At 39.4% G+C, this 13,054-nt stretch overlaps 1 protein-coding gene across 3 annotated transcripts in view; it reads left to right on the top strand.

Moving 5' to 3' along the window:
* Positions 1-13,054, top strand: part of ntm (neurotrimin) — a 348,403-nt gene that overhangs the window by 322,806 nt on the left and 12,543 nt on the right. For all 3 annotated transcript variants that reach the window (XM_070843471.1, XM_070843472.1, XM_070843470.1), the window contains one exon: positions 1,676-1,801. In XM_070843471.1, the coding sequence (XP_070699572.1) occupies positions 1,676-1,801 (126 nt within the window). The remainder of the gene's footprint in view (positions 1-1,675; positions 1,802-13,054) is intronic.

Below are 13,054 nucleotides of genomic sequence, written 5' to 3'. Positions count from 1 at the left end.
TTCTGCAGTTAAATAGGAGTCAAGGCATGTCTCACTAGAGCACTGAATATCAATGTGAAGAAAATCAGTGAGATGCAGGTAACAGCTGGAATAACGATCACTCTCTTAAGAATTCCAGTACAATTTGCATTGTACCAAGTGACTTTTGCTTTCTACATGTGGTAGAGTTACATAGGTTAGAGAGTCTGTGCGAGCCCCAGAGCTTTATAGTAGGCAGTCATGAATGACAAGTAGCACCAGCTAACCAGCTGCATGGACTTCATTGTCACTGGCGTGAGGCAGGAGAGAACTCTCACTCTGACTCTCTGTGCTTGTTGAATTTGAAGCTTAGTAACAAAAAGCTTTACATGTCCATAAGGAAATTGAAATGTCTGTCACAAAGCAGACACAATTAAGCATGATAGTGATTTTATTTTCATATAATCATCATTGGCCTTTTATTCTGCAAAAGCGGATACTGAATTTATGCTGTTGAAATCTGTTTTGTTATCATGTGTATTCTTATCTTTATGTTTAAAATCTATTGTTCCAGTGAAGTGTTGCACTGTACATTAAAAACTGCTTTGCATTAGACTGTAGGGAAGAAAATGGGAATTGTCTCATAAATTTCAACCAAATTTTAACCACATTCATCAGTGATTCTTCACATATAAAAAGGTATGACGGTTTTAAGGTGCAGCAAAATGACAAAATTGAGCATGTGCTGTAAATCTACATCCATCCATCCATCGTCTATACTTCAGGGTTGGGGGGGCTGGAGCTAATCTTAGGGCAATCTCTGGGCGAGAAGTGAGGTACACCCAGGACTGGTTGTCTGTAATATCATCCTGTCCAAAATTTTTATTGGTTATGTGAGGTGAAACTCTGTTACTATACAAGCAATTATTTACACATTATTCAAGTCAGATCTAACAGTTGGAATGGTTACAAATGAATGAGCTAAACACTACTAGTAGCATTTAAGTTAAAGTGTGGTTGGCAGAGGCATTGTGAGAGATGTACCATGGCTGCAGTAGACTTCATAAAATATACAATGTTTTTGGACTGTGTGAGCAAATAATTCAACCTTGATATGCATGACTTTTTCAGCATGTAAAAAATACTATGTTCAATTCATTGAAACTGCCATTCTCCTGCAAAACTGTACAGGAAATGTAATTCTCTTTTTTTCTCAATTCATGAAATTTCTGTCAAATAAGCTGCAATGAAAAAACAATGACAGAGCACCTTAGGAAAGTATTTAAAGTTAAGATTAATTATATCAAGTAGCACTCTAGTCATAGTTCAAGTTCAAGTTTTTTGAATGAGATTTAAAAAAATAAGAATAAAAAAAAAAAACAATCAAAAAACAGACAAAGGGAGGGGTAAATTAAAGGGGTAAATTGATGCAATAAAGACAAAGACACCTTGACTTTCTGTTCCACTTACAAGTTAAGCTTGAAAAATGGTTCCTACACTTCCCATAATCATAGTGTCTTTTCATTAGACTTCCCCTGCCTGGTAAATGCCCATGTCTTTAAAACTCCACGTCCCCAGTTTGTAACATGGGTCTTAAAAGACCCTTTACAATTGTTTTCACATGCAGAATAATACTTCCCAAGAGAAGTAAACTGAGCTTGATGTGTATTCCTTTTCACCCTTCATTAAATTGCACATTTTTCGTTTGCTTTCACAGTACCACCGAAAATCATCAACCTGTCAAGAGATATTGTGGTAAATGAAGGCTCCAACATCACCCTAATGTGCCAAGCCAGCGGTAAACCAGATCCTTCCATCAGCTGGAAACTGATCTCCTCTTCAGGTATCTTGTTTGTCTGGGTAATTTTCTGCTATATTCACACTCTTTTTTAAATGTACAATCCTGTGATTCCTGCTTCATTTCCCTCACCATCATTCTCTCTGCCTTGCTCCCTTCCAATCACCCATCTGTGTTAGGGTTTGACTTTTGTTTGACCCCTAGAGGATTTCTCGCTCCACTTATTACCCATCATTACCTGTTTCCAGATCATCATTACAAGATAATTGTTCGCAGGAAAATAAACTGACCCTGTTGTTATTGGACTAATTAATTAGGAAAATTGGATGGATGTAAATGCTGTGGAGGCACTTTGAATGACAGGACTGATGTAGAGAGCATTAGCACAGTGTGGCGCATTATGCATATACAAGCAAGCCAGAGCAAGTATGTTCAAAATTGGGTTCGTTTTGTTGTATATACTCAAAAACAATCATTTGATTATTCTTTAATGAAGACAAAAGGAAGCCACATTTAGGAGCTATTTCTGTATCCCAGCATGTGCTTGCCTCTCTAAGTCACAAAAGATGCATGCATTCATAATGAATTACATTTAAAAGCCAGCTCTTTTGTGCTTTCATCTGTGTTTTCCTTTGTGTTGAAGCAGGGATCTGGGAATTGAAATGTTAATATGAAACAGTCAGTGTGACTGACCTGTCTGGAGGGTGATAAGCAGGGAGAAGAGACATTAATTGGCTCATATTTGTGAAATGCTACATATTTGTGTACATGTATTATTGCGTAGGCAATGTAGAAACTAGGAAAGCTTTAAGGAGAGATGGTGGTAGTCTGCTACCAAACACTCTTTCGGTCAAAGAGTCAAAAGTCTGGGGACTTTGATATCTACAAAAACGGTGACACTGATGAGGCAGTTGTTGTAGAGATTGGAGTGTCTTCTTGTTGACTCATGTTGTTATTTTGTGATTTGGATCCCACAAGCTCCTCTGTCATCTGTGCAGCATTTATCAGTAACAGAATCCCATAGCCTCTGTACACATAACAGAAGACTGAGTCAGTCTAAGTGCTGAAACATGCTCACGGTTGGATTCACTGCTTGGTCCAGCAGATGAGCATCAATATTTATATCACCCATTTTGTTGTGCATCGTAAATTCTTGGTGTTCAACAAGTTAATGACATTGCCTACTCTGGTTTGAGTGACATATAGTTTCTAGCAACCAATAAACCTTTATACTTAATGAGTGACTGTTGGAGCACAATGTTCAGCGCAGCCTCAGCTTTCTAGACTGCAGCTTGTGCGCTTCTTCCGGTGTATTAACTTCAAACCGGAGGAGAACTTGGGATGTGAAGAGAGGGTTCAAACATGTATCTGTGAGAACTTGTGATTCCAAAATAGGCTAGAGCCTTCAGCACTACGTAATTATTTAGGACAAGGAATAATAATGCAATATCAACATCGTGACTCTATAATATATATATATATATATATATATATATATATATATATATATATAATATAATGTTGAAGAGAAAAGACAATAGGGCTTCTGTTTATTTTCAGTTACGCCCTCTAGATTTCCAACCACCTTTGTAGCATTGCAATGTGGTATAGTATATGCAAATAAACAATATTTAAGTTTCCTCCATATTGCTTCCCTATTCCCTAGTTCCCTATTCATTTGCCAATAAAAGTCTGCTTTTTGCAAAGTCAGGTGTATTTTTGCCTCCTCTAGGGCTATACAAACTACAGGTTTCACTTGTGCATGTTCTGTCTGCCCAATATAAGAAAATCATTTTAAGTCTGTAATGCTGTAATCGGGTGTTGGGGGCTGCTTAAATGAGCAAGGATACAGTTTGGAGGAAATTCAGTGTCTGAGGCCGCAACAGCCGAGAGTCAAGCACCGCCAGCCGGTGAGGATAGTGGTGCAGTGCCTTATGGTTGTTTTAGGTTTTCTATCTTTTGAGGAGCACTCATTTCCAAAATATTTCCACCTTTCTACTGCAGACAACCCAGTTTTGTGAAAAAACATCTTTTCAATGGTCAAATACTTCTTTGATCGGTCAAGCTTGTTAAATGTAATGGAAACAAATAAATGGCTACAAATATACTTTACAGCTACCCCAGCACTATTCTCACTTCACCTTTGTCCTAAACTTCTGTTATCTTGTATTAATGCCAAGCAGTTAAACCCAAAACATCCTAGACCTAACTTTGTTAAAACCATAATGGACTATTGTTTTCTCGTTGGCCTTCTCACTTTCACATTAAACAACATGGCAGTATTTTTAACAAGCTTCCAAATATAGCAGAGATTTGGGAATATATTATTGTACATATTGTTCTCTGGTCCTCTTAAGCCATGGTCATAGTTGGAGATGGTGAGTCAGTTTGTGTCGCCTACTATTACAAAGGTCATCTGATAGTACATACACAGTTGTCATTGAGATTTGGAAGAAGCACTCCCCTTGTTGGTAAACAGGGATGAGCTGCCATTAAAGCTAGAACTGGATCAGTTGAATTGTCCTCTGTCTACAGTTAAAGCCAGACAATCAGTATAGGTGCATTTGTTTTCAATGGATGTGAATGATTACAGGCGACAAACTATAAAATGTTTGACTGATAAACCAATGGATACATTGTGACCTGATAATTATTGTAGATGAGACATCACTTAAGTTCACAAAGACCATGAATGACCATGTAGTACATCCAACAATTGTGAAGACTTTTCATTCTGACCCACTTATGTCAAACTGCTGATCATCAGGACTCATTATCTGGGCACCATATAAAAAATTCCATGGCAATCCATCCAATGGTTCCTTTAGCAGCACTTATTATATGGGATGTTCTAAACTATATCATTGCTTGTTGTGCCCTGATAGATGGGAAGTACAGACCCATCTCACAGCCTTTTAACCACGTCATATTAGTTCACTGAGAGCTCCAACACATCTAACATGTAGTAATCCATCTGCACCTACAGTCCAAGGTGAACATTAGTTCCAACAACGTATGGCATTCCCTCTTTAACTGTAGGTTCTTAACAATCTGTACACTGTTGTAGCATTGCATATCTCTTTGGCCCAGAATAGGCTTCCAGCACACATAACAAGCTATTTCTGTGCTTTGTCATCTCAGCCAGGGACAGACTTCTAACCACTGCCTCTCCCAGTAGACCGTGGATCCTGTATACTGGGCTTCCAGCATGAACAGATGCTGGAGACACCTGCTCATTGTTCTGTCACTTCATGAAATCACTGCTATATTTCATGGGTTATCTATTAAAGTGTCCTGGGAAGATGAAGGAATGCAACATATTTTAGCCTACATTACTTGTGATGATTTAAAATCCCCTTACAAATGCAATGTCATGAAGAGCAAGCTTCAAAAGGAAAGGCTAATTACTAACTATGTTTACTGCTCTGTAAGACGCCCGCAACAGCCCAAGATGGGTTCAGTGACATCAATATATCACTGATTCAAATTAGCACTCTGCCGCCCACAGTGAAGACCACTGAAACGTTGGAGTGCAGTATACTGTCGTCTGTGACCAGTACCATCAATGCTACATTGTCTAGCATCTAGCAAATATGAGTGTGACTGGCCTATTTAAAGGCTTTAGATCACCAATTATTGCCATGACCAAAATGTGACTTTTTCAACAGTACCCAATGCTGTGTTTTCCAGTTTTTTCTTCTTATGGCCAGTTGTGTTGGAGTTGGTTATATCTGTTGGAGGGCAGTAACGCTTCGATCTATATTTCGTGAGGAGAGGGATCGTTAGCTCAACCTTGCTGCCTTTTCTGTCCTTCAGCAGTGCAACAACAACAACTCACACTGGGAATGTGGTAACTTAATTGTGATGGTGGCCATGCCATCTAAAGCGGTAGTTACTTATGGTAGACTTCTATTGTTTGTAATTGCATGTGAGCATGGGCAGTACTGTCAAGTTCAATTGCTGTCACTTCCTATGTAATGACAATGAATGTGCGACACAGTCTACTGCTGTACTTTGATGTACAAGTGCAAAATGGCATTACTACATTACTGTCTGATGCATTGTCAATGTTAATTTGGCATTCAATCCATGATCGCATTCTACTGTATTCTCATATGTAGGAATGGTTTGATGAGGAGATGGAGTGTTTGCCACCAGGGAGTCAGAGGAATGAGGCTGCTGAATCATTGGAATGCAGTGATGCATTGTGTTGCAGGATTTGAATTTGAATTTGGGCTTTATGTTTTATGTGGATAATCATATTAATCATAATATTTGGAAATCAATGGCTCTCTCTCTGGATTCATTATGGTTTACGTCCCATTCATTGTATGCTTTAAACTTTTCGAACATCTCTATTTTAAATGGCCTACAATATATCATAACTTCATAATCTGTCCATGTGCTTGCTTGTCATAGCTCGCATTACATAAACATTGCTCATATTTTATTGCATTGTTATCATATTTGATGCCAGTGGGTGCATTCCAGATGTTTGGTTCTTGGCATTTATCGTGGGTGGAACAAAGGCTCTAAAGTTAAAGAAGTCACCCTCAACCACATAATATATTGTATCCTGCCACTGTGCACTAATCTGACCAAGGATCTTTTGGTTAGACAGTTTTGGTGATCTAATCATGATGTAGGGCTTTGGATGGAGCATACTGGACATGTAGCTTGAATTCATACTTGTCTACCTAACTTCTACCCTAACAGCAAAAGTACACACCAACTGAGGTTCTGTTGTATCTGTGTCATATATATGCATATATACACTCACACACACATATATGAGGCTTGTGTGGAGTTTATGTGTTCTCCCTGTGCCTGAGTGGGTTGCCTCTGGGTGCTCAGGTTTCCTCCCACTGTCCCAGAAATGTAGGTTAGATTAAATTGTTGAGCCTAAATTGCCCATAGGTGTGACTGTGAATGGTTGCCTCTCTCAAGGATCGGTGGATATAACCAATGGATGGATGGATTCATACATTTATAGTATTTTGTCATAAAAAAAAACATACATATGGATTTTTGTAATAACTACAAAATGGTATGTTGTTATGTCTTGGTGAATAAGAGTCTTTGTGGGTTTCTTGCAATTGTCTTGCATTGCATTATGGGTGGCTAACTGCCTTGTGGTGGTAATGATGGTCTTACCACCACCAAACATGAACGATATAGACTACAGTGTAGATGGTCTTTCTGTTCTAGGAGTATAGCAGGAGTAGAGACAGTATGGCAACGTTCATGTGTTGTTTATATGTTTGATAAATTTAAACAACTCAATGCAATAGAAGAGGCTGCTTAAGGTGACTTACCACCCTAGGGTGCCCAAAATGTTTTTGTGACATCAGTGGTTTAAATCCAGTTTCTTAGCATCTGTCTTGCATCTTTTGCATTTTTTTTTTCATGGAGTGTTTCTCAATAAAGCGAAGGTCTTAAATCTAATCTTTAATAGAAACAGTTCAGATCACAAACCCTGATCTCTGCTGTGCATCTGTGCACTGCAAGATAGCAGGGGAAGTGTGTGTTTGTTTGTGCTACACTTCCACTGAGAGTTTTTGTGCAACACCCAACTGATTGAGAATCTTTATGTAAAACAAGCCATTTTTCAGAGCAGTAGCCCAATTCAAAGGCATTCTTTATGCTGTGCTCATCTCAGCACTCTATATGATCCCAATGTTGGTAGTGACCGGTAGCTTATACTTATTTATCTGTTCAAAATCCATATCTGAGAAGTGTATTGAAATTCATAGAGAAGATTTCTTTTTGGATGGCACCAACAAAAGTACAATTCAGGGATGTCTGTTGGCTTTTATTTTAGTGTGGGGTGGAAATGTAAATAGACCAGCATTAGCTTGAGAAGCTGTCGTTTCGATTTCCCTCATGCAAGATAAAAGACAACAGTGATTCAGTCTTTTTTGTTTGTTTTTCGCTCAAATTGTTCACTTTCAATTCGCTGAATTCTAGCTGCTATATTTTAGTTACCTTCTTATCAGTTTCATCTCCAGTATTCGACAGAGGGCCTGGAAAGCATGCTTGGTGAGAATACATAGAATCACACTGCAAAGTTGTCACTTTGACTCTCAGAGAGAGCAGCAGAGCAGAGCAGAAAATGTCCCGGTAGTTGCCATAGTCCAAACTTCTGTTCTAGTATCTCCCAGCTGCAGAGCAACTCTCCTGCAGCCTGTGGCCATTCAGTGTGAGCCCAGCGATTGCAAGCACCCCAGGGTGTTTAAAAAGAATGAATTAAATAAATAAAGATCCTCTATGTTTATGTGTGTGTGTGTGTGTGTGTGTGCGCGCATGTGTGTGTGCATAAAGATTGATGATTTCTAGCTGAGGCCGAGGCACCCACACAGCCGTGACCCAGCTCCCCCTCACCTTTGATAGATAGATGGCTGTAGGGGCTTGTGGCGGATCAAAAGTGATCCTCTGTAGCTCCCACAGACCGCACAACCTGACTGCAAAGTTTGTCAGCCCAGGCTGACCGACGCCCCATGCATTAAGGGAGCCGGAAAGAACATGTACATGATTGAATTTGGCCTAGGAGCAATAGAAGTTCTCCAGATTTGCACAAGCCTGAATGCTTGAAAAGGTTCATTTGAAGCTGGAGCTGATGGAGGTGGTAGTGATAGTAGATTGGTCCCTTTTTAATCCTTCTGAAGGGGAATGAAATAATTGAAATACTGCAACACCATATCAGTACCATCTTAGGTGTTCATGGCAGTGTTCATTGTGCCACCTGCTTAGCTTTTTATGAAATTCTGTTTTAGATTTTAGTCATTTGATTTATTTCATCTTAATGGCTTCCAAGCATTCTCAGGCTACAGCTGTCTCCATCTTCGGTTGCAGGTGTTGTTCTTGTCATTTGTCACAGTTTACACATTGACAGCGTCATAACTGCCACTCCTTACTAGTTCCTAATCCTAAACTCTCTCTCTGATTGTTACTATTGCAGCTATCTGTTCCTTCCATAGCTGAATTCACTGACCTGTTCACTGAAATACTGTTCACTGTTTAGGTTTAGCTTTAGATGAACAGCTAAAATAAATAACTCCACATAACCTGTATGGTAATATTTCTGTAGCAGCCATCTAGAGGATAGTGATAATGTATAAACATGAAAGATAGTCAACTAAAACTAACATACAGTTGTATCCCCAGCTCTGTGATAATGTTCCACTCAGAGGGGAAGGTGTTGTTTGACCAATCAGGAGTCTGTTTTTGTGTATAGGCATGCAAACATCATATGGTAAATTGTAAATGGTCTGTATTTGTACAGCGCCTTGCTGGTCATTTCGACTGCTCAAACATCCTCATTCACACAGAAGGAATCTAAGTTGGAGGACATTATTCTTTCACGCAGATTCACACACTAAAGCTGTGCTTCAGGATCAAGTTGGGGTTCAGTGTCTCGGTCAAGGACACTTCAACATTTGACGTAAAGGAGCTAGACATCGAGCCACCGACCTTCCGATTGATGGACAGCCCACTCTTCCTCTGCTTGCTGCCTGTTTGTCTTGTAACCATCATAGGCACTTGCACAAATAGCAGTGATCAGTAAACACATTACTAGTATTAATCATGTATACCAGGAAATGAATAAGCAGATTTTTCAGTGATCCATGTAAACACCATATCCCAAATATAAGCCCCATCACTGGGATACTCATGTCCATGCAAACACAATCGTAGTTTTTGATATGGAAAGTTATTTTTATTTACTGTTGTCTTGGCCGTCAACAAATATTTTCTGTTGTACGTTTTGTCGACAAAATTAACACTGACTCCTGGTTCCAGCAGGATTATTCCTAATGATTTTGGTAACCCTCTGGTCTCTCCAACAATCGGTCAAAATCTTCCTTTCATCAACGCTTTCCTCCATCATAATATACATTACAGACTAGTGAGTCTGTGGATCCCCTTTTAAAAAATGACAATCTCTTGCGACCCTTTTCAATAGACCTTGTCTGTAAATTGTGAGAAGAGCGAATTTGTGCATATATAAATGTATTTGCCCAACATTTCTGGATTTCCTTAAATTGCTCAGGATATTCATGCTTCCCAGAGTATGAAATTTACTGTGTTTTTTTTTTCCTCTAGCCTCTCTATTAGTCCTGAATTTCCCAGTTTGCATAAGATACAACTCGTTTCTCTAGTGCCACCCCTAGAGCTAAATTTGCAGGTCATAATAAGGTTTAGACTTACCTCTATGGCAATCTTGTAGATTCTATCGTGCTTCCATAACATACGGTGATGTGTATGTGTTGTTATAAACATGGCTCAGATTTGCAACAAGAGTTGACACACACACACACACAAAAGTTCCAAAAGCTAAATTAATTTGTTCAATCAATAAGAAAACAAGATGGGATGTGGAGACATGGAAGGAGTCAGTGAGGGGCTTAGTGTACATGGGTGACATGAAGGTGTGTGTTGTAATGTGTGTTAACCTAAATTAATCTACAAAGACATGGGGGCCATAAGGGGAAGTTGAGGCTACCCAGCAGGAGAGAGACTTTGATCTTTTGTGCCTTTGGCCCCTCCCACAGTCTCCTGCTAGAAGAACACAGTGCACCATAGGAAGCCAGGCAGGTGGGGTGTCACAGTATGGCGTCCCCTGGAATTTAAAAACATTACCAGACAAATTGAATAGACCTGTAGGCTCTGTTGCTGTATGGAAAGTTGACTTTCCACTTTCCAGACTAGAGAATATAATGTAAATTGGCACTGAGTGTTGCCCTTACCTTTTGCAGTAATAATAGTATTACAAGTTATTGCACAGCTTTTATCTAAAAGAGGGGAAAAAATTACCTCAAAATCCCTTAAGCAGCTGTTGTGCTCAGACATCAGTTGGTACCTGGCTCTATGTCGAAACAAGAAATCATCTCTAAACCTGTCTGTACCGAAGAAGAGAGTTCTGTTTGCTGGATTAACAACAGTAGAGACCATTCTGATTATGAGATGAAACAACCCAATGAACTCAGTACAGATCAGCAGAAGTTGGCCTTTCAATTGTCTCTGGAGCTTCTCGTGTCTGAGCACAAGGAGCTAATCGCAGATCCTCTGTGGATGTAGGCTGCTACATATCCTTCTGTCTCTTCATGTGATCCCAGACAGACTGGATGATGTTGAGATCAGGGCTCTGTGGGGGCCACACCATCACTTCCAGGACTCCTTGGTCTTCTTTACGCCTGTATGTTTGGGGTCGTTGACCTGCTGCAGAATAAATGTGGGACCACTCAGATGCCTCCCTGATGGTGTTACACGATTGATTAGTATCTGCCTGTATTTCTCACCATTAATCCTGACCAAATCCCCAACTCCACTTGCAGAAATGCAGCCCCAAACTTGCAAGAAACCTCCACCAGCTTCACTGCTGCCTGCAGACACTCTTTATTGTACCTCTCTCCAGTCCTTCAGCGAACAAACTGCCTTCTGCCACAGCCAAATATTTAAAATTTTGACTCATCAGTCCAGAGCACCTGCTGCCATTCTTCTGCACCCCACTTCCTATGTTTTCGTGCATAGTTGAGTCGCTTGGCCATGTTTCCACTGCAGAGGTTTTTTGGAGGCAATTCTTCCATGAATACCCCTTCTGCCCAGACTTCTCCAAATAGTAGATGGTGTTCCTGGGTCCCACTGGTTTCTGCTAGTTCAGAGCTGATTGCACTGTTGGACATTTTCTGATTTCGCATAGTATGTGTTTCATCTGCTGCACTTGGCCGACCACTGTGTCTATGGTCCTAAACGTTGCAGTTTCTTTGTGCTTCTTCAAAAGAGCTTGAACACCAGTCTGCTCTGAAATCTTTACTGGGGAGAGACCTTGCTGATGCAGTATAACAACTTTGTCTCTTGTTGCTGTGCTCAGTCTTGCCATGATGACCTGTGACATGAACCTTTCTCCCACAGCCTCACCTTGGTAGCAGAGTCTGACCCAGTTTTAAGCCTCCTACAGCTGTATCTGTTCCAGTTAATGACTGTGTTTCAACCTTCATATGAAACTGATGATCACACACCTGACTATGATCCTACAAAATCTCCTACTTTATGCAAGTGTACCTAGAAGAATTGATGCTGTTTTGAAGGCAAAGAGTCTGATTTGATTTTGATTGTTCTTCTGTTTGCTCACTCTTTATTTTGTAGATTCAAATATATACAAAACAAATTATATTTTTGAAAGCATTCTTACAGCATTTCTTCTCACCTGTCTTTGCACAGTACATACAGTACTGTACTCCTTATGTAACACTTCAGAAATGCATAATAGTGCTGAAAAAGCATTATGTAACCATAATTAACCAAGTATCAATGCCCTTTGGGACCCATACAAATCTGAAACAGTCACAGAGCTATTTAACATGAAATCAATTGATTGACATGACAAGCATCCTCAACTTGATGCAATTATTTTATTTAGAACATTATTGTAGTCCGCTTAAACAATAATGAAAAAGTGATTTATCAGTTTCACTGTTATGAAAATTTCTCACTGATGCAGTGCTTGTATTAAACGTAGGCCATGCTGTTACTTTAGTTATCTAGGCTCTGAGGACTAAATATGAAAAGAATTCAAGTGGTTCAGGAACAACTGGCAGGTGTATTACAGCACTGTCATACAGTTTATTAACATTGAAAACTTCTAAATCAAAAGAGCTTCTGTAGCCAAAACTAGAATGACATAAACAAAATAAAATGTCCTTAGTGTCCTCCCCTTTATTTCCTTAAATGTCTCTCTTGCGGGGAGGATAAATTGGTGCATGATGATCATTCCTTATCTGATAATTTTCTGAAAATTTGTTACATCAGTCCAGTAGGATGGAATCAAAAGCAGCAGCCCACATTACTCCCAGGTTTCTCTCACAATGTTTCACCACTGGGCCGGGCTCACCACCAGGTTCCAGCAAAGACTAAAAACCAATGTGTGTGTACAGTACACAATAAATCAGAGAAATCATCATGTAGTCATCATGGAGCTTATCCACTTTGTCAGACCACTTCCTCAGGGATTTTCATTTTAAGGAATTCCACCAAAAACGAACTCTATTGCTCATATAAATGACATTTCCATCCATCTCTCACATAACATACAATTATAATCTTTTAAATTGGATCTGACAAAGCAGAATCTTTGCAGAAATGAGACTGACATAACTACATTCAACATATATCAGGGATACAGTCAATAAAAGTACATGTGGACACACTTTATAGTGTAAAATGCTTATACTTATATTATATAATATTTATATAATACTGGAAAGTTTTATCCGTTTTTCTTTATTTATTCAATCATTT

Source organism: Pempheris klunzingeri, chromosome 14 (genome assembly GCF_042242105.1).
Source record: "Pempheris klunzingeri isolate RE-2024b chromosome 14, fPemKlu1.hap1, whole genome shotgun sequence".
NCBI classification, from domain to species: Eukaryota; Metazoa; Chordata; class Actinopteri; order Acropomatiformes; family Pempheridae; genus Pempheris; species Pempheris klunzingeri.
The sequence above is the reverse complement of the archived record's forward strand: the minus strand, read 5'-3'. Positions and strand labels throughout refer to the sequence as shown.